This window comes from Gopherus flavomarginatus, chromosome 3 (assembly GCF_025201925.1).
Source record: "Gopherus flavomarginatus isolate rGopFla2 chromosome 3, rGopFla2.mat.asm, whole genome shotgun sequence".
NCBI classification, from domain to species: Eukaryota; Metazoa; Chordata; order Testudines; family Testudinidae; genus Gopherus; species Gopherus flavomarginatus.
The window spans coordinates 105876395-105897166 of NC_066619.1; the positions used below are offsets into that span (position 1 = coordinate 105876395).

The window sequence follows — 20772 nt, forward strand, 5'->3', positions numbered from 1 at the left end:
AAATGTTTTGGGGCCTAAGCACCACAGAGACTGCATGTCTCCACTGGTGTTCCCAGGGTAGTTGAGATTGTCCAAGCTGCTCAGGCTGCCATTCCCAAGTTTAATTATGCACATGGGGAAGAGGGGCTAGCGGCAGGGTGCTCTGGGTGTGGGAACTTGTAGAACTGTGCAATGCATTTCCAGTCTCAATTTGCTGTAGCTGGAACTTGCTGATCTTCAGACCACGCTGCAAAGCCTATTTGTCTTTCCAGGGTTTTTCTGGAAGGGAGGGATACATTGTTAGCTGGGGGTTGAGAGAGAGTTTGGGGATTATTTTGGTGAGCTTTGGAGAGTTTTATTATTTTTTTAGGATTTTGCAATTTGTATTTTAGTTACATAATATCTGAATGCGTGAACCCATCTGTACTTGATAATAACATACCAGTAGCAGAAAGAGTTCTGTGTAATTGATATAACTTTTCCGTTACCTGCTAAAGTAACTGCAATGGAGACAGAGTCAGATCCCAAAGCATTAGTTGCATTGCAGGTGTAGAAACCCACATCAGCTTCCACTGGTGCTAGAATCTGCAAAGAGTCATCTGGCTGAAGGAGTATCCTGGAGCAACAGAGAAATACAGAGGTGAAGGTCTCAGCAAATCTGTGTGAAAACACTTTCGCAAGGATTTAAGAGTTATATTTAAAGAGACACAGAATGACAAGTAAATTACACAGTTTCTCACACTTTGGGCCTGCAGATTTTGTTTAAATAAAGAAATAAAGTTATGAAAATCAGGGGTTAAACATCTTATGTGGCGATTGTGATTATATGCAGGTTAATTTCATTCTCAACCCTGCTGCAACAGGTTGCTGACGGAAGAGGCAGAATGGTCCAAAGATGAGGGCACTAGTCCAGGACTTGGAAAAGTGGGGTCTCCACTCTGTCACAGACTTCCTGTGTGATCTTGGGCAAGCCACTTAGCTTCTCTGTGCCTCACTGTACAAAGGGGATAATAGCAGTGCCTTATGTCCTGGGGAATAGTGAGGATAAATACATTAAAGGTTGTTTGGTATTCAGATACTATGGTACTGTTGGCCTGGTAGAGTACCTTAGCTAAACAGAGGCTAGCTAGCTGGTTTAGCTAGACATCCCTTGGAGCGTGGGGCAGGTGTAGCATGTAAGAGCAGCTAGCTGCACTTTTTGGACTGGTTTCAGTATGAAAGCCCTCTTTCATTTGTCTGTATTGGACAATGAATCTGGTGAATCCTGAAGACCAATCAACAGCAAATGATGGGTCTGATTCTGCTCCCACTGATTTTAAGCAGTATCAGGATCACGCCCTATACCATAAATAACTGAAACCCTGAGAATGATTCAATTGATTTTAAAGAAAAAGGTACCTTCACAACTGGATTGTAAGATACAATTTGTTTAAACTCTCGCATGGAAATCTTCAATGCTACCATTACTTAAGTAAATCAATTCACACAAAGAGCAGGACTCCAGTTCATGGCCTATATTGGCAATAACTACAAAGGCTTTCTAAACCTTTTATATTTTCCATTCTTTTTTACAGGTCACATTTTAAAATAATTGCCAGATTTGCTACAAATGATTTACCCTACCTTTAAACAACACTGCACAATAAGGTGGTACATATTTTTATTCATTCAAATTTTAACAAAATTTTGCTTCTTACAAACTCTCTCACAAAAATGATATAAATTGGAGACAACTGCAAGGCTTGAGGCACTGCTAAACTGCTACAGTAATTGCACTTTAAAATATTAATTTAGTTTTTAGAGCGATTACAGATTCCAGCAATATTCACCATTTTAAGTTTAAGGACTCTCTCTCAAATGGGTAGTATCTTTTAAAATGGAACAAACCTCTATAATTAGTTATTGTTTGTTTTTTGGTGGCATCTGGATGCCTCAAGTGAAACTGAAACCCTATTGTGCTAGGCACTGTACAAAACCATAGCCAGAGACAGTCCCTGTCTCAAAGTGCTTACCTTCTAAAGAGACAAAATAAACAGGGAGTGGGAGTGGAAATGGAGGTATCACTATCGCCAATGCCACGTCTTCAAAAGTTATGATTCTGGACGTCCTAACTCATAAGTTTAGCTTGCAAATCAGGAGGTTTTAAAAATAATACATTTGGGGTTCTCCTTATTTTCTTTGTCTTTTTGGAACCTTTTGAAGTCACATTGTCAAGCTTTCCTCTGAAATAGTGGGGAATAGAACCTACTTTAGAAAAAAGAAAACAAGAAAAGAAAACAGATTCCCTCAGAATCAAAGGGCCCTCAGCATTGGGTCTTTAAGGAAAACACTGAACATTGAGAGACCTGTGATTAAAAATTGCGAGAGTTGACAACACTAGGCACAGAGAGGTGAAGTGAGTTGACCCAGGCCACACAGCACAGCAGTGGCAGAGGTGGGAACAGACTCCAGGTCACCCTGATACATACTGTGGAACTTTGTATGAACTGAGAGCACTAAAACTTGGTTCTACACCCTCTCAAACTAGTTTTACGTCAGTGTAACTCCACTGACTCCTGATTTATGCTGTTTCAGTGAGATCAACATGGGCCCTGAGAGTTCAACCACCGCGTATATCAAATGTCCTCAACTGCAGCACTAGGTATTTCCTGTTAAGGTAGGAATATAGAACCTACTTCCATTCAGTCATAGATTTCACTAATGACAAAACCTAATGACAAATTTGCTTTATTCACCAGAAACTTTCAGCAGCTGTTCTGCATAAAACCCTTAGCCAAGATGGTGATCAACACAGACAAGGGTGGGAGTGGGAGTGAGAAGAGAGATGGAAGGAAAAAGCCCATCCAAGTCATGCAATCGAAGTCTGATCCACTAACCCTGAGCTGATGAGAGTTTTCTTTCTTGAATGAAAACTGCTGTCTCATGGACCACAAGGCTAGGGATATTTGATCCTGCTCAACACCATGGGTGGTAGCTCTCTAAAACAAACCAGATTCAGGCCACCCATTGAATTCTATTAGGCTCTGAGAGGAGTCTGATTTCCTTTAAAACCCATTTTTTAAATAACAATCACAATAATAAAGTTTCAGCTTGTGCCAACCATGTCTTGCAAGTGCTTAGCGAAATGCAGAGTCATTTACAAGCCAAAAGGTTATTCATATTTAAGTTGCTGACATGCTTGTGTAGCAAAAGAAAACAATAGTTGATAGATGCCCCTCCTCCAGATTTAAGGATTGTTTTATATCTTAAAAAAGTTGTGAATTTAAGGGGCAAATTTTCAGCGAGCCGGTGAGATCATGCCAGCAATTTTTGCATATGCACACAGCTGTGCATGCAAAAAATTGGTAGTTAGAGGTCTATTGGTTCAATCTGCACATAAAAATGACTTTAAACCCACAAGATTTTGCAATTTCCCCCCGCAGTAGCATCCTTCCAAACAACAACAAAGAAATGGTTTCATTTTGCTTTCGGGTATATATCAAAGAATGCAGACAACAGCAAAGCAAACACATTAGTACTGAGCATTGTGTTGATGTCAAAATGAAAAATACTGTATGTTGATGCATAACAGGTATCCTTGTAAAAGCAGCAAAGAATCCTGTGGCACCTTATAGACTAACAGACGTTTTGGAGCATGAGCTTTCGTGGGTGAATACCCACTTCCTCAGATGCATGTAATGGAAATATCCAGGGGCAGGTATATATATGTGTGCTAGCAAGCAAGCTAGAGATAACAAGGTCAGTTCAATCACCCACGAAAGCTCATGCTCCAAAACGTCTGTTAGTCTATAAGGTGCCACAGGATTCTTTGCTGCTTTTACAGATCCAGACTAACACGGTTACCCTCTGATACTTGACAGGTATCCTTGTATCCATCATATTTAATCATGGCTGATTTAACTGGTTTAAGCATTTCAGCTGACTCTTGATGAGGCTTCGTGGGCTAAAAATGTGTATGTTACAAACCCACTCACCTCACAAATATAGACTCAGTGCTTTATATAAACAGACAGACTGATTGATCCCTATGGTTAAAGTAACACACACACTTAAAAAAACAAAACAGATACGAATCTTTTCTAAAAAGTCCACATCACCATCAGGGTAGGAATATATTTCTTTAATTTAGCTGGTCCTGGTTTTAATGCTACTATAGTGCTGGTACAACAGTTAATTAACTCTGGGTGTTTCCAATCTGTTTTGGGGTGAAGACAAAAACATAAGGGGCTAGATCCTCAGCTGTTGTAAATTAGCTCCATTGACATCACTGGAGCTGCTGATCCAGCTCAAGTCCTTTTAGGAACAGGAAAAGGCCAAATGAGTTCAACACACTTGCCTTAATAATAATAATAATAAAAAAATCTGCTTCATCTGACCTTCTGGCTTTTTCAGCATGTCTCTCAATCCCCTCCTTCTCCAAAAATAAATCTAAGTTTCTCTTGAATTCATTAACACTTTTTGCTTCAATTGCTTTCCTTGGAAACTTCTTCAACATTATTATCCTTTGCATGAAACCATACTGCCCTGAGATTCCTATTTACTCCTAGTCTCCTGTTTTTATTGTTAGGTTTTGAGTGTCTTATCTGTTGTGAAAAAATACCTACCAGATGTAACAATCCTTTTTATAATCTATGCCATTTCAAAAACTGTTTTCCTCTATGAAAATACCCCAATTCCCTTCACATTTTAATCTGTCTGATCTTGATTGCCCTACACTGCATTATCTCCAAGAAAATATATTTTGAGCCATACTGACTAATTCTGTAGTTCAGATGGCATCTAACAAATGCCTAATATAGAAACTCCTAGTTCTCAGGTTCCCGTATTCAAAGGGTTCCTATCATTGGAAATTAGAGAATATTTGGAACACAAGACACTTTTTATAAAGTTATTGAAGTTAGAGCAATTGAGCAATTCACAACCTCTTACAAAGATCTGTATTCCTCAGACTTGATTTTTAAGATAGCTAATCTGAATTCCTTCTTTGCCTATATTAACTTTTCATCATTTATAGAAGGCCCAGGCGACAGAATTTGCATTTTCCTCCTCTGAAACTGAGTTGGCTCTGAATAGTGGATGAAGCTAGACAAAACACATGATGGTGTCAGCCTGGGTAACTCTTCTTTTAATACTATAGTGTAAAAAGTGACAATGTAAAGTCAAGGATCAGAATTCCTGCAAGTGCCATCAAACATATTTGTCCAGCCACTGAAACTTTTTACGATGTATGTTTGTTTGCATGAGCAAATACAAAAAACAAGCACTGCTCTTATTTTTTTGGCCTGTCCAATATACAGATAGAAGTAGAACTATATATTAGTAATCATGTATGCTTTTGGGTTGACTAGGTGGCTTGTTGGGCTAGATAATGGGTTATAAAGGCTTCCATTGGAAGGTCAAACTGATTCGAATTGAGCCCATATCACACAGGCCATTACCCTCTGAACCCACTGAGGGTTACCAAAAGAAACTACATCATCTGCTCAAGAAATTGCCTAAAGAAGCACAGGAACAAATCCTATCCAAATCACCACGGTCAAGAGCCTCTCTCTTCAATGCTGATGCAGGAAGCAGGATCCACATTCTTTTTCTCCTTCCCTTCTCCCTGGGAGGTGGGCTGGCAAATTAACATCCTCTCCATTGTGTGGTCAGCAGAGCATGAAGAGGACAGACTGCAGAAACTAAGGCATACCTACTGGCTACATGCAGGCTGCCTTGTCACTCCTAATGGAAAACATCACTTTTGTTCGCATTTACACAGGTGATTGGCAGATAGAAAGTGGCTATTTAGCCAAGAAAGGAATGCTGCTTTGAAGCACCTCGAAACTCATCTGTGGCTTGATTTTCAAACGTTCTGTGGTCGCTCAGCTACCACTAACTTCAAAGTTATTGGTCCTCAGCACACCGGAAAATCAGGGCACTGGCATTTATAACTTCTCCCATCCCAGTCTAGAGGGAAGATCAAGTGGGGGCAGGATGACAAAATGAGCACTGCCTGCCTGGCTGTCTGAAGTACAGCTGCCAAATGGTACTGTGGGCCACCAAATAATTGCACGCCCCTGATAACATGTTTGAGCATGTGTAGTAAGTAGTCTGTTGCCAGCCTACCCAGAATGATAGCATATCATTTGATGCTATTCCAGCCAAGCAGAATGGAAAAAAATTGAAAAGCATAATACTGACTATTGCCAGGTGTCCAGTTTTTGACTGGAAAGTCCGGTTTTCAGAGGACCTATACAGTCTCCGGTCAGAAGTACTGACTGGATACCAAAAGAGCGGTTGCCACAATTTTATGGTCAATCCAACCCATAGCTCCCCTTTAATCCAAGAGTGCTGGGCCCAGAGCCAGAGAGGGGCAGAGCTGGAAGCATTCCAGGTGCTAGTCCTGGCCAGGCTGGCGAGGGACACTTTGTCTTCCCCTGCAAGGGCTACTCCCTATCTCCGGGACCCTCTTCCAGCTGCAGGAAGCTCCCCCCTCCGCCCCCACTCCCATCACTCCCTGCAAACTCTTTGCCTCGAAGCTGTTGCTGGATGGAGAAGGAGAGACACCGTCTCTTTCAACCCCTCTCTTCTCTTTATAGTGAGTTCACCCTTTGGACAGGGAGGCAGGGGGCCTTTGTTTTGTAGTGTCCGGTTTTAAGAAACTAGAAAGTTGGCAACCCTAAATATAGTAAATATATATTATTTAAATTAAATTTTAGAAATCAAAGGCTATTTGTTCTTTACCAACAAAACAGTAAACCATCTGTTGCTAAATTATGGTTTCTTATATGGTGTGGGATAAATATATATTTTTCTCATGAGTCTAATATTCAACATAAACCACAGGTGGACTTTATGTAACCTATATTCCCTTTAAAGCATGCCACAAAAATCACAGTAGTTTCAAACAGAAAAAATCACTTGATGGCAGATTTCCAACAGGATGTAACCACTGGCAATGGAAATCTGTGCATGCAACTTTTTGGGGGCCAAAAAGATGTTTTCACAGGACTATGTCCAACCAAATGTATACCATAGGCCCAAGTCTTGATTAAGATTGCATGTGGTTTCCACAAGAGATACATTCTTGTTCTCATAACCAAGAAAATAGTTCTCATTTTTTGTCAAACTTAGCATTCTATCTGCCAGAAAGAGAAAAGAAAAAGAATCAGAAAAAGCACAGTTGAAAGGGCAATGACACTGCAAGTGCCAATAAATTATAGAAACTATTGAGTCTGGAAGTGATTCAACCATGAAAGTGAGAAAGGAGCAAGCAAACTAACTGTATATCTAAACCAGGGACAAACTGCACCTTTAATAAATGAAGAATTTACTAGATGTTCACAGCAACTGTGCTTGAAATTAATGTTAGCCTTGAGACTAGACTCCTATTTTCTTCTCATTTCCCAGGCCTACCCTGCTGACCAGATTTAGATGTTTAACCTCACTCCTATAACTTATGCAGGGGGAACTGGCTGCGTATTCTTGGACAGCTGGCTTCTTCTACATCAGCTAAGGTAGCTGTCTCCAAGCACACCATCACCTCTTGTATGCTACTTGGAATAAACCATAAAATCCCAAGTATATACAGGATAACAACATGTTACCAACACATAGCCAAGCACATAACTAGAATATAAAGTGGCTGTGTGTTTATGTGTTTAAATAATGGTCAGTATGTACTAGTCTTACATAGTGCTCCCAAAAATTTGTTGCAAATGGGTACTTGAGGGGGTCAGTCTAAAGGTTTATAGGAGTGTGCACGTTTCTTTTCATTTAGCAAATAACGGAAGATAGGACACAGCATTCTTCATGCAATGAAATATGGCATTTTCATACAGCAAAGTTATTTTAGCAACATTTCCAATGTCTAGGGGTTAAACAAAAAATGTGGCTTTTTCAAATCCTATTTCCTTTACTTGCCCCTTCACTTGAACTCCCGTCTAGTGAAAACACCCTGAAAAATAAATAATTGTTCCCATATCAATTCTATAGGGGCTAATGATGGCTAGAAACGCAGATCAACCCAATCTGTGGCTACCAGTCTGCCACAAAGCAGTGCAAACAGCAATTGTGTATGTTCTGTATATGCGAAATGTATTAGAGAAATATGTGCTACGAAGGACAATGGAGCAATCAAGGATAAAGGCTGGACTCAGCAGACGTTGCAGCATTTCAGCCATTAGCAAATTAACATGGAGGACCATGGACAGTATTTTTCCTGCAGTTGTTCTCAAGCCACACTCAAAGAGTAAAAAGAACAGGAGCACTTGTGGCACCTTAGGGTATGTCTGCACTATGGGATTATTCCAATTTTACAGAAACTGATTTTTTGGAAACAGACTGTATAAAGTCAAGTGCACAGGGCCACACTAAGCACATTAATTCGGCAGTTCCATGTACCGAGGCTAGCGTCGACTTCCGGAGCATTACACTGTAGGTAGCTATCCCATAGTTCCCCGCAGTCTCCCCCGCCCATTGGAATTCTGGGTTGAGATCCCAATGCCTGATGGGGCCAAAAATTTGTCACGGGTGGTTATGGGTAAATGTCATCAGTCAATCCTCCCTCCGTGAAAGCAATGGCAGATGATCATTTCACACCCTTTTCCCTGGATTGCCCGGGCAGACTCCATAGTACAGCAACCACGGAGCTGGTTCAGCCTTTTTTCACTGTCACTGTATGTCTACTGGATGCTGCTGACAGATGTGGTACTGCAGTGCTACACAGCAGCATCCCCTTGCCTTTTGCAAGTTAGCAAAGACGGTTACTGGCTCTACTGTACTGTCTGCTGCTTTGCAAGTTGGCAGAGATGGTTACCAGTCATACTATACCATCTACTGCTGTCATGGTGCTCCTGGCCGGCCTCGGTGAGGTCGATCGGGGGCGTCGGGACAAAAATGGGAATGATTCCCCAGGTCATTCTCTTCTTTAAGCTTTGTCTAATGGAGAGTCAGTCCTGCCTAGAATATCAGGCAAGCCTACTAAAGAACCAGAGAGGCAAACGGCCACCCCAGATCAGAGCCCCAGATATCCCGCAGAAATGATGAGCTACATGCCATTCTAGGGGGTGCCTCTGGAACAACCCCATCCATTGCTTCCCTTCTCCCCCACCCCTTATGGGCTACCGTGGCAGTTATCCTCCCATTTCTGTGATGAGGTAATAAAGAATGCAGGAAGAAGAAACAACACTGACTTTATTGCAAGCAGAGATCAAAGAGGGGAGGAGAGGGATTCTGGCTTACAGTGAAGTAGAGTGAACCACCATTCTGCACTTATTCAGCCTATGGCTGAAAATGGGAATCTCTGACAAGCACTAGGATAGAAGCACAGGCAGGACTGAATCTCCATTTGTGCGGGGCCCTTTGGTTGACACTGGTATAATACAAAATGTCCCAGGATATGTATGTTGGGGAACAGTTCTAAACGGCAGCTTAATTTTTTTAGTTGCAGCAAAATGTAGAGGTCTAAGTATCTGATTGTGAGCCCTGGTGGCAAGGGGTAGGCTGGGATAGGCACGACCGCGCGGTGCTGCTGACTGGGAGAGCAGCCTGAGGCAGAAGCCTCCAGCTGCCATGATATTCCAGGTAGGACTGAATCTCCATTAGACAAAACTTAAAGAAGAGAATGACTTGGAGTCATTTCTTTTTTCATCCAGGTGCCCCCGGCCGACTTCATCGAGGCCAGTCAGGAGCACCCACAGGATGATGATGACGGATATCAGTCATACTGTACCGTCTGCCATCCGCAAGGTAAGGGGATGCTGCCGTGTAGCACTGCAGCACCGCGTCTGCCAGCAGCATCCAGCAGACATACAGTGACATTGAAAAAAGGCGAGAAATGATTTTTTCCCCTTTCTTTCATGGGGGGAGGGGAGTGGCTGATGACATATACTCTGAACCACCTGCAACAATGTTTTTGACCTTTCAGGCTTTGGGAGCTCAGCCCAGAATTCAAATGGTTTTCAGAGAGTGCGGGAACTGTGGGATAGCTACAGCCATCAGTCGCCCCTCCCTCCGTGAGCGTCAATTTAATTCTTTGGCTTTCTGGTATGCTTGGCTCAACTCCTTAAGTTTCACGCAGCACTGTGTTCAGCTCCTGTTGTGGCCTCTGTCCACCATGGCCTTGGAGATTTTTTCAAATGTTTTGGCATTTCGTCTTTTGGAATGGAGTTCTGATAGAACAGATTCATCTCCCCATACAGAGATCAGATTCAGTATCTCCCGTACGGTCCATGCTGGAGCTTTTTTTTTGATTCTGGGACTGCATAGTCACCTGTGCAGATCCACTCTACCCGCTGAGCAAATAGGAAATGAAATTCAAAAGTTTGCAGGGCTTTTCCTGTCTACCCGGCCAGTGCATCCAAGTTCAGATTGCTGTCCAGAGCAGTCACAATGGTGCACTGTGGGATAGCTCCCGGAGGCCAATACCGTCGAATTGCGGCCACACTAACCCTAATTCAAAATGGCAATATCGATTTCAGCGCTACTCCCCTTGTTGGGGAGGAGTACAGATATCGATAGTAAGAGCCCTTTATATCGAAGTAAAGGGCTTCGTTGTGTGGACGGGTGCAGGGTTAATTTGGTTTAACACTGCTAAATTCAAGATAAACTCGTAGTGTAGACCAGGCCTTAGAGACTAAGAGACTAACAAATTTATCTGAGCATAAGCTTTCGTGGGCTACAGCCCACTTCATTGGATGCATTTCTGCATACTGGCAGTCATGATGCACCTAGTCAAAGCAGAAGACTTTGATGGAATGGAGAATCATATTGTGCTTGTAGCAATGATGCCTGAAAATAGCTGTTAAACATGATCCTACCATATTAAGAATAAATATGACTGACATGTATTTGCAAACACAGTAGCAGCCAACTCAGTTTGGTTTTCTGGCATGGATCATGCTTTGCTAAGTTGCCCAGTTAACTGAAACCATGTTCAATACCAAGACAGTTACCCTAGCAATGGACTGAGTATTGTTTCCAATCACTCTTATAGCGCAACTGGTGATTTTGGATACAAACTATGTTGCTGCCATCTTCTAAAACAGTTTTAGATATGGTTACAAACTCTAGGAATATAGCCTCATCAGAGAACCTGGATAAAGTGCAGTTACAAACATCGTTCCAATTCATAGTGGAGATAGGACCCTAATCAGCAACCACAGAATTCACTCCTTGCCAGAAAATTGTACCCCAGAATCTCATTTTTACTATTTCATTGCTAATCATTTTAGCAGAAACATCCAGCAAATGTGTTTAATCCACTACCCAAAATTGCTCCCTGCACCTCCCCATGTGGGGAATTTAATATCAAAATAAATAATACAGAGCGCTGTGCTGATTGTCTCATTTTCACAGTTAATTGATTTTTTTTTATTTAAATGAAACTGCCCCACAGACTCCTGTCTGTAACACCAGGCTGCTCCAGAATCCAGGTACCGAGCTACAGACTTAAAGTCCAGCTTGCCACTGCATAAGCGTGGCCTTATCTGTGTCATGTAACCAGACTAAAGCTAAATATGGTTCTATTGGTAATGTAGACAGGCCCTAAAAGAAAAGAGAAACTGAAAGTACTTCTCCTACCTGTCATTGTATTGCACCTCTGCTCCATTTTTAGCCCAGCTAATGGTGGGCTTTGGGTTCCCAACAGCCTCACAGTGAAGCAGCACACTTAGGGTCCCACTGGCTAAGACAACTGTCTGTCCCAAGTGGGTGACAACTTCAGAGGCTGAAAGCTGCTGAGCTGCAGAAATCTTCCTGAGGATTGCAGGCTTTCGGTGGGGCCTGCGTGAGCCATTCCCCACCTCCACTGAAGTAGGCAGGTGTGCTTCGGCAGACGACGTTCTCAAGGAACTGGTGAATCCCGACACATGTTTGCGGAAAGGGAACTCTGCTATAGCTGAACCAATTCTTCTCCTCTGGGGTATGAAACGAGATTCTTGATTTTCCAAATGGCTCTTGAAGATGTCATCAGCCAGCTGCACAACAAGCTGCTTGCTGTAGACATCCTTAAGTTCCTCAGGCTGCTGAGACAAATTCCTTATGATATCATCCAAGCGTTTCTGCTCCGTGACCATGGTAAACGGAAGGCTGTATTCCTGACTCTGCTCCTCTTCTGAAGAGGTATTTCTCTCTGTCGACTCCTGAGCCTCCCAGGAATCCAGGTTTTCCCCAGGCCAGCCTCTTTGCTTCAGAAGTCTTGAGACAATATCATCGTACTGGCTGCTAGGATCAGCCAGATGCCCTCGTTTCTCGGCCTTGCTCCTATTGAAGAGAATCCCATTCTGATGCTTCTCCTGAGTGTGCAAGGCTTCATTCAAACTGGACTTCCTTGTACCCTCTTCCTCTCTAATCCCAGCTGGCTGGTTGATGATGAGCTTATTGTTGCCTCCAATTAGTTTAATCACAAAATGTTCCCGGGCTGGCCCTGCTGTGCAGGTGTACGTCCCAGCATCTGAAGGCTTTAAACGATGGATCTTCATGTACCCGTGTGGTGCAATGGTAATGTGAACTGAGCTGAGGAGTTGCTTGTTGTCTTTCTCCCAAGTGATCATTGATTTGCGGAACCTTCTCACTGGACATCGGAGGACAACAGAGGTTTTGGGCAGCAGGTAGGCATAGCCACCCACGATAAAGTGTAGCTTCTTCTGCTTCTTTGTCTGGATATAAACATTCTTCAGAGCCATTATATGGGGGCTTTGCTTTTGAGCCGGCCTGTTGTGCCCTGAAATGTAACTAATAATATTAGCACAGGGGTACTTTAAACAAAACAAGCCACTTATTTTGGCACTGGCAGTAATTTCACTTATTACGTTTTATGGGAGTAATAGGTTATCAGCTGCTGAACATCAAGCTACCACCATCAAAAAGCAAGAAATAACAAGGTGCAATTTAGCAACACGAATGTCATCCTGCTGAGGTTAAATGTAGGAACCGTAGTTTTAGGGATTGGACTGAGAGGGGAACTTGGCGAGGAAACACAGTCCCCGTTGGGTGAGTATTTAAATGAAGAATGTGGGTTAATAAACACAGAGAAAGGATAAAAGGGAAGGAGAGTTCCTCTTGTTAAATGTTTACCATTCAGGCTCTGCATGGCACCACAACTTTTTATCTCATAGCACTGAGAAGGAGTGAAAATGTTGCTACCTCAGGGATTCATATTAAACAGAACAAATCTGTTTACAGCAGGTTTAAAACCCCAGAGTGCATAATATTGGACTTAATTAGTTATGTGGGTCTCTCCAGCTTCCAGATCTCTCTGCCAGACAAAGGAAAAACATGTCTCCATGGGAAGCACAGCATAAAGCCGCATAGGTGTATAATTCGCAGAGACGTCTTGAATCTGGACATTTGGTTCTGGGTTTGGCTCTGGATTTCAAAGCTTCTGCTTCTCTTTCCCTTTCCACCCAAAGTTTATGAGGTTTTGGATCTGGGATTCTGGTTCAGCTCATTGTAGAGGTAGGGACATATTTGTTTTTAAATCTCCCTGCACCAGACTATCTCGCTTCATCCACGTGTATTCAGGAGTGCTGCCTATTTCATTTTGCATACAGGAGTGCTGCCTACTGTCTTCCCAAAGGGTCTCTACCAAGAAAGCAGGTTTAATTTCTGCTGTAAGGTTCCACAGGAGCCCAGTTGTCACAGGCTGCTGAGGGGATGTGCTAAATGAGCATGTCCTCAAACCACCATGACTATACACTCTCCCCAGCCAGTGCTTCATTGGTGGCCCTTACTCCTTATGGGCCTCTGGCAGAGAGGACATTGTAACTTCCAAGAGGGTATTATGCCTCCAAACCCTAATTGTGAAAGTTAGATCTGGGTTTCAATATGGATTACTCCTCATCAAAATGGAAGAGGTTCCGGTTCAGGGGGTTTGTCTCAGACCCACCTCTAATAATGACCATTAGAGGTCCCATTCCCAATTTTGTCTTGTTGCTAGGTTCACAGCCAACACTGGCAAAGCATCAGCCACTCAGCTCCCCTTATAAACCATGGGAGAAAGGCCCAAATAAGGAAATACAGGACCCAGTAGTCATTCAAGGTGCTGAGCACCTTTGACTCCCAGTGAGGTAGTTGGGAGCAGAGGGCTCCCAGCATCTTGCAGTGCACTTAGCAATTTATAGTACTAGATACTTAGTGGTGGAGCTCCTGCCCTCTCCCCACAAACACACTCAAGTTTCTTATGTACTCACTTGTGCAAGCAACTAGTGCACAGGACCTGACTAAAGAAGAGAGAGGCAAAGGTGGGCACATTGAGGAATTGATGATGACAGAACCTCCAGTTTTCAGCATCTTCCTGCAAATGGCATTTCGAGTCTGGGTGCCCTCTCCACAGCTCACTGAACACTAGAAACAAAACAAGAAACAGAATGTGAAGCATTAGGTTTGACATATATCCCATTGCCCAGATATAAAAATTTTATTTAAGTAAATGTTTGAAATGAAATATACACAGGTTGAGAGGGAAGGTACTGTACATCTGGGGTCAGGCTTGGGTTATGGGGGGTTACAGATATCATTTGTAAGGATGAAAAGATACATACATATCGCATAACCGGCACAGACCAAGATTGAGGTGCAGGGGTTTTTAAAGTGTCAGTGGATAAGTGGGCTTGGGTACGCCACCCATGGAATGAATAAGGAGTCCAAGTCAGTATCGGTGGAGCAGATAAGTTCATGGGTGGGGTGCCTCCCTTGGTCCATCAGGGAAAGGAGTGGGTTACTTGGTGTGGTATTGGCGGTGTCCGGTGATGTGTTCGGTATAAATGTCTCTGCACCACCGATGGTGTCGGACACCATGAGCTGTCTCATGAGCCGGGCGGAAAGGTCATTGAGTCCAGCCCTCTGGCTTCACTAGCAGGACCAAGTATTGATTTTTGCCCCAGATCCCTAAGTGGCCCCTTCAAGGATTGAACTCACAACCCTGGGTTTAGCAGGCCAATGCTAAGGTTGCACTGTTAATTTAGGATGTAGTCAAACACACTGTACATCTATGTTATATACAAAAAAACTATATATAGGGTCCTGTGGAAAAGCAATACAGGCCAATGTAATTAAAGACTTTATCATAATGGATATGCACAAGCAGGATGAATTAAGGTAGCACGGGTAACCATAATTCTGGCATTTCCTAACTTTTGAGCGTTTGACTTTACAACTTCAGCATTCTTTTAATGTAGATTTTTTCTATGTAATTTCCTATTTTTTTTAAACAAACTGAAACAACTAAAATACTATCATGTGGAACTACATTGACTCCCCAGTTTGGGTCTTCAGAAGGGTTGGATCCATCACACAGATTTCTGCCTCTTAAGACAATGGAGTAACTGGTAGCAGTAGTAGGTTGTCATCCTTTGTGCAGACCCTGCACTAGCAGGGGGATAAGACACACACTTGCCAAAGGGTTTCATACATATTTGCTGAAAGCAGAAGAACGTAGAGACTCAGCCACTCTTGAGATCAACTCCAAGTTTTGGAGAGGAGTGTCCTCTATTGATTATACAAGCAATTGAAAACTGGGTCTTATACTGGGAATTGTCAGGCAATCTCAACTATAGCAGTGATGTGAGTGAGCTGCACTTGTGTCTGTTTCCATTATTTATAAAATCCCACTGCCAGTGTTTCTTTTTTGTCCTCTTCAAAGCAGCTCGATTTTGGTACTACACGTACCTTAAGATCAAGCTTTTAAACCACATCTCTGTAGAAGGGGAAGTGTGGAGCAGGGGAGGCTCCAGGCACCAGTGCACCAAGTGTGTACCTGGGGTGACAAGCCGCGGGGGGGTGGTCTGCTGATTGCTGTGAGAGCAGCAGTCAGGCTGCCTTCGGCGGCATGCCTGTGGGTGGTCCGCTGGTCCTGCAGCTTCAGCAGCAATTTGGCAGCGGATACGCCGAAGGCGTGGGACCGGAGGAACTCCCGCAGGCACGCTGTCAAATCTGCCTTACCAGCGGACCTCTCGCAGGCATGCCACCGAAAGCTGCCTGACTGCTGTGCTTGGGGCGGCAAAATACATAGAGCCGCCCCTGGTGTGGAGCCATGCTCCACCAGGAGAAGCATCAAAGGCACTATCTCTCCCAGCACTGCTCCTTATGCCTGGGGGTTGAGCAATTTGATGCATTCATTGGCACAGAGCAGATTGCTCTCCTTGGAGCATTAGCTCAGCTCTGAGTGCAAAGAGAGCAGGGCCATAACCTTTCTTCTTTCCTGCTTTCTCTTCAGCATACTTCTCTCTGGAAAGGGGAGCAGAAGCAAGCAGCCATTGGGCTACTTAAAGTGTAGGTAGCACAGCTATTGCTACTGCATGTGGCTGTTTTGCAGTCACACAAAGTGAAGGGAAAGGTACTTGCTCACAGACATACAAGGGCAACACACAGTCTAGCCCTACAATGTCAAATTTGATGCAAACTGGCAAAAACAGGGCCGCACAGGGGGGGCGGGGGGGCGGCAAATGGGGCAATTTGCCCCAGGCCCCACAGCGGCCCCCACGAGAATATAATATTCTATAGTTTTGCAACTTTTTTTATGGAAAGGGCCCCCGAAATTGCTTTGCCCTAGGCCCCCTGAATCCTCTGGGTGGCAAAAAAAATTTCAGATTGCATCGAACCTTTGATTTTCTATTTTACCGTTGTAAAACTATTAAAAATTAACCTAGGAGATTAATGATGCAATGATAAGATGCAAAAGAGATGCCCTTGTGCAGTTTTCCTCAAGCTATGGTCTGTGGATTATGGTCCATGAAACAACTGCTGGTGGTCCATGCAGTGAAAAAGTTTGAGAGCCCTAGCTCAGGAGGCTCAACCCAATCCTGGACCTGGCACAGAGTTTCTTGGGAGCCACCAGACCTAGTATTTTTCCAGCATGTGTGGCTGTTGGTCTGTTACAGAATTGGGCACGGGAGACAGAATGAGAGGAAGGAAAAGAGTGATCAGAGAAAAAGAAAGAACCAAACGAAAGGCTACTTAGAGGAGAAAAAAAATCAATTTAAAAAGTGCCAGCATGAGAAACATGAGTTGTATGGGTTTTTAATGTAAATAATGTACAGTAAAAATGTTAAAGCTGTACTCCTTGCGATGGGGATAGGCTGAGGGATGGGAATAGAATTACCCCTTTCCTGCCAGAATGGGTGTGTGTCCTGGCAGCAGATTTCATTAGAAAATCCATTTATTTGACTGGAATGTCAAGAGAGATCGCCACATGTGGGGTCGAAGTGGAACAGCTCCTTGCCCAGCACAACTGGTGCCTCCTTCATGATGAAGTTATTAACCATCTCCTTGTGTGAAGGAAAAAGGGGGAATTAAAAGGGGGAAGAGTTTAAAAATATCCTGTCATTAAAGGACCAGAATCTGTTCTCAGTTATGCTGGTGTAAATGTAGAATAATTCCTCTGAAGTCAAAGGACCGTTTTCTGCTCTCACCATGCAGCCCCTTGACTTCAGTCGGGTTGCATGAGTGTGAGAGCAGAATTTGGTACAAGAAGAGCAGGGGCAATGTATCAGGGTGTACTATCCTTTAAAGTGCAGGGACAGCCCAGCATTTCTGTCACTTGACCTTGGTCTCTTTGAGGCCTGGTATTCTGGGGGTTGTGGACTCATTAGGGAGCATGTGCCTGAGAACAAGGCTTGCTGGGAAGAGGGAAAGCAGGATAAAAGATGGGTTGTTCCTCAGTAAGAGGAAAGACTAGGGATTTGTCAGGACCTGGGGTAGGGCTCTGCTCTAAGACAGCTGGAGAAGTAGCCCATGGAGGAGTTTGGGAGAAAGGAATGCTGTGGAGGCACGAGTGAGTTCAGTGGAATAAAAGTCTGCTTGTGACACTGAGGGGGTGAGGTTCAGAGGTGCAGGAAAAGCAGGAGAAAGCACTAGCCTGGGATGACAAAAGAGGTGTAGGACTGCGGCCCAGGTGTGTGAACCTTTTCTCTTTTAGCGGCCCAGGCTGGTGCTTCTACAGAGAATTGGAAGAAGTTCCATTCACTTCCCTGTATCTAGGGAAAATGCCAAGGTGGGCTCTATTGGCATCAGCCTGCACCCACACAGGGAACCGAGGGAGGAATCCTGGGGGAGGGTAAACCACTCTTTGCAACCATCAAAAGAAGTGAAGGTGGCAGCCTGGGAAAGGTCAGTTTATTATTTTGTGTTTGGATTCTTGCTTATCCCAGAAGGGAAGGTCTCTGGTTTGGCTGGAGGACTACTCCACATGAGTGGAGCTAGTCTTCAAAGAGGGCCACAGAGCGAGTGGCCATGCTGGATGCCAATAAGATAAGAACCCCACCATAGGGATATAGCTGGGTAAAACTGACTCCTCTTTTTGCAGTCTGGACATAGGATTCCCATTGTTATAAATGGTTTCTGCTTCATCAGACCCTCTAGTGATGAGGATTTGCTTTTCATTTATCTTCTCAAGAACTTTTACCAGATATTAGTAACTCAAAAAAGACACTAGGAGATGGCCCCTCTGGACAATGAGATCTATTTCCAGTACTGGATACCTTACTTATTCAGATACCACATACCTGTGTCCATTCAGAAAGAAGCCATTCGCTGGGACAGTCTTTGTTTTTGCAGGCTTGTTGGGCAACTGGCCTCGGAGTGGAGCAGAAGGTTTCTGGAAGCTCCAAAAAACTTCCATCTGCCATGCGCTGCTTACAGAGCACATCTCGCTTCTGAGTGCCAGCTCCGCAGGTCTGTGAACACTAAGGGAAGATCAAGAGAAGCTGAGGGAGTGGGAGTCATCCAAGTTGACCTTAAAGTCTGACTTGTGGCCCTTTCCATGTAAAGCGAAAAGAAACAAACAGGACAATGGAAACTGCCTATTGCTCTTTCAGCTCATTCTGAAACCATTCATTAATCAACAAACCCAAACTTAACTCCCCACCTGAAAGTCCTGAATCTGAAATAAGTACTGCATTGTGGGATTTCTCGGATTTTTAATTCGTGGGAAAGCTGCACATGGCCTCTGATCTGCAGCTACGCTAAACAATTGGTTTATAAGGTTAGTATAATAAACCATTAAGCAGCCACATAGTCCTTCTTATTTATGACCGTCAGTGACAACAGTGTATGTTATTTCCAAAAGGGAAGGAGGAAGGTTTATTTGACTCAATGTAGATCTGGGAGATTAATTTCTAGGGATTCCAGCTACCCTCTCTCCTAATATAAATAACCTCCTCCATATCCATTTCCACCCAAGGAGGGCAGGAACTTTAGAACAAGCATATTTAAGAGCTTTCCTTGACCCTCTTCTATAAACATGGCAGCTCAGCCCTACTTCCTGATGCACTTGTCATTTGGCTAGAAATACGCTCCTTTTCTCCTGTATGATCCAACTAACACAGTTCCAGGTCTGTCTCATCCGATCAGAGGAGAAAAGAAAATCTAAACTAATCTTCTGAAATCAGTGGGAGCTGCTTATAATCTGCAGCAGGGGAATCAGGCCTGAGAAGTAGAGCATGAAGTGGAAAAATGTTAAACATATTCAAGTAGTTAAAAAAAGAACGCTCTATAAAACATTGTAGACATCTTGGGTCTCTCTCTCTTTCTCACACACAGACACACTTAAGTGCAGGCCTCATGTTACTAGAATGTAATTGGTCTTGAAAGACAAAGTGGGAAGTGCAGACATTAAAATTGTGTAAAAAGATTTGCATTCAATTTTATTTTGCTCTCTGAGGACTGAAAACAGCTTTTGCCCAACAACAAAATTGTTAGAAAGCACAGAAGCTTCAAGAAAAGTTTAACCAAATGAGATACTACTTGAGTTTTCAGCAGATGAAAAGATTGAGAAGCCTTGTATTCAAGAACATTGAACAAGTAAAGCTTATTATTATTATTGGTAGAAGTAGTAGTATTGCAGGACCACCGAGGTACTCCAATCAGAGATCAGAGCCTCATTGTGCTACATGTTGTACAAACCTCCTAACAATAAGATGTTCCTTGCTCCAAAGAATTGACCGTCCAATGTTGGGGAATCACTCCTTCTTCCAAACCCCATTAATTTATTGAGAGTAGAGGGAGACAATTTTTCTACCAATTCTTTTTCTCCAGCCAGTCAGGTAATTTTGTTCTGTGAAAATTAACCAGCTAGTCTAAATCAGCCTCAGTATTTCAGAACACTGGATAGAATGCAGAAACTGCAACAGATTCCTTCTCTGTCCTGATGACTGTATCTAGTGCAGGGCTAGACTAAAACATGTGCAGTGTTAGCTCCCAGAATCATGTTATTACTTCAGACTTTTTTTTAAATGGAAGTTTCTAGCGTTCATGGCTTGCCCCTTGCGTCTCTATGGTGTGCGTTAACTCTTTCTACTGTTCTAGGGCCCTCCATCAACACCACTCCAGCAGAGGACGTTGTGAGTGTGGTAGGAGGAGAAAAGCCCATTCACCTAAGCAGGCACACTGGGTAAGTACTGGGGGGCCACCATGCTGCTAATCCTGCATCCCCTGGGGGTGGTGCACAAACTGTGGAGAACAGAGAGGTGTGGAGAAAGAAGGTGGGGAAATGGCTCTGTGCTTCATTTTTGCCAGTTCATGAAGCTGGCTGAAAGTTCTCATAGACTCAGACTCCAGGGTCAGAAGGGACCAATGTGATGATCTAGTCCGACCCCCTGCACAAAGCAGGCCACAGAACCCTACCCATCCACTTCTATAACAAACCCCTAACCTATGTCCGAGCCATTGAAGTCTTCAAATTGTGGTTTGAAGACCTCAAGCTGCAGAGAATCCACCAGCAAGTGACCCATGCCCCACGCTGCAGAGGAAGGTGAAAAACCTCCAGGGCCTCTGCCAATCTGTCCCGGAGGAAAATTCCCTCCCGACCCCAAA

At 43.6% G+C, this 20772-nt stretch overlaps 1 protein-coding gene across 5 annotated transcripts in view; it reads right to left on the reverse strand.

The window, feature by feature from the left end:
* Positions 1-20772, reverse strand: part of ADAMTSL1 (ADAMTS like 1) — a 703248-nt gene that overhangs the window by 62378 nt on the left and 620098 nt on the right. For all 5 annotated transcript variants that reach the window (XR_007773162.1, XR_007773161.1, XR_007773160.1 and 2 more), the window contains 4 exons: positions 18465-18644; positions 14154-14307; positions 11545-12685; positions 468-595 (listed from right to left, as the gene is read on the reverse strand). Coding sequence is in view for 1 of the 5 variants with exons in the window: in XM_050944097.1 (XP_050800054.1) it covers positions 468-595; positions 11545-12685; positions 14154-14307; positions 18465-18644 (1603 nt within the window). In the remaining 4 variants the exon portion in view is untranslated. The remainder of the gene's footprint in view (positions 1-467; positions 596-11544; positions 12686-14153; positions 14308-18464; positions 18645-20772) is intronic.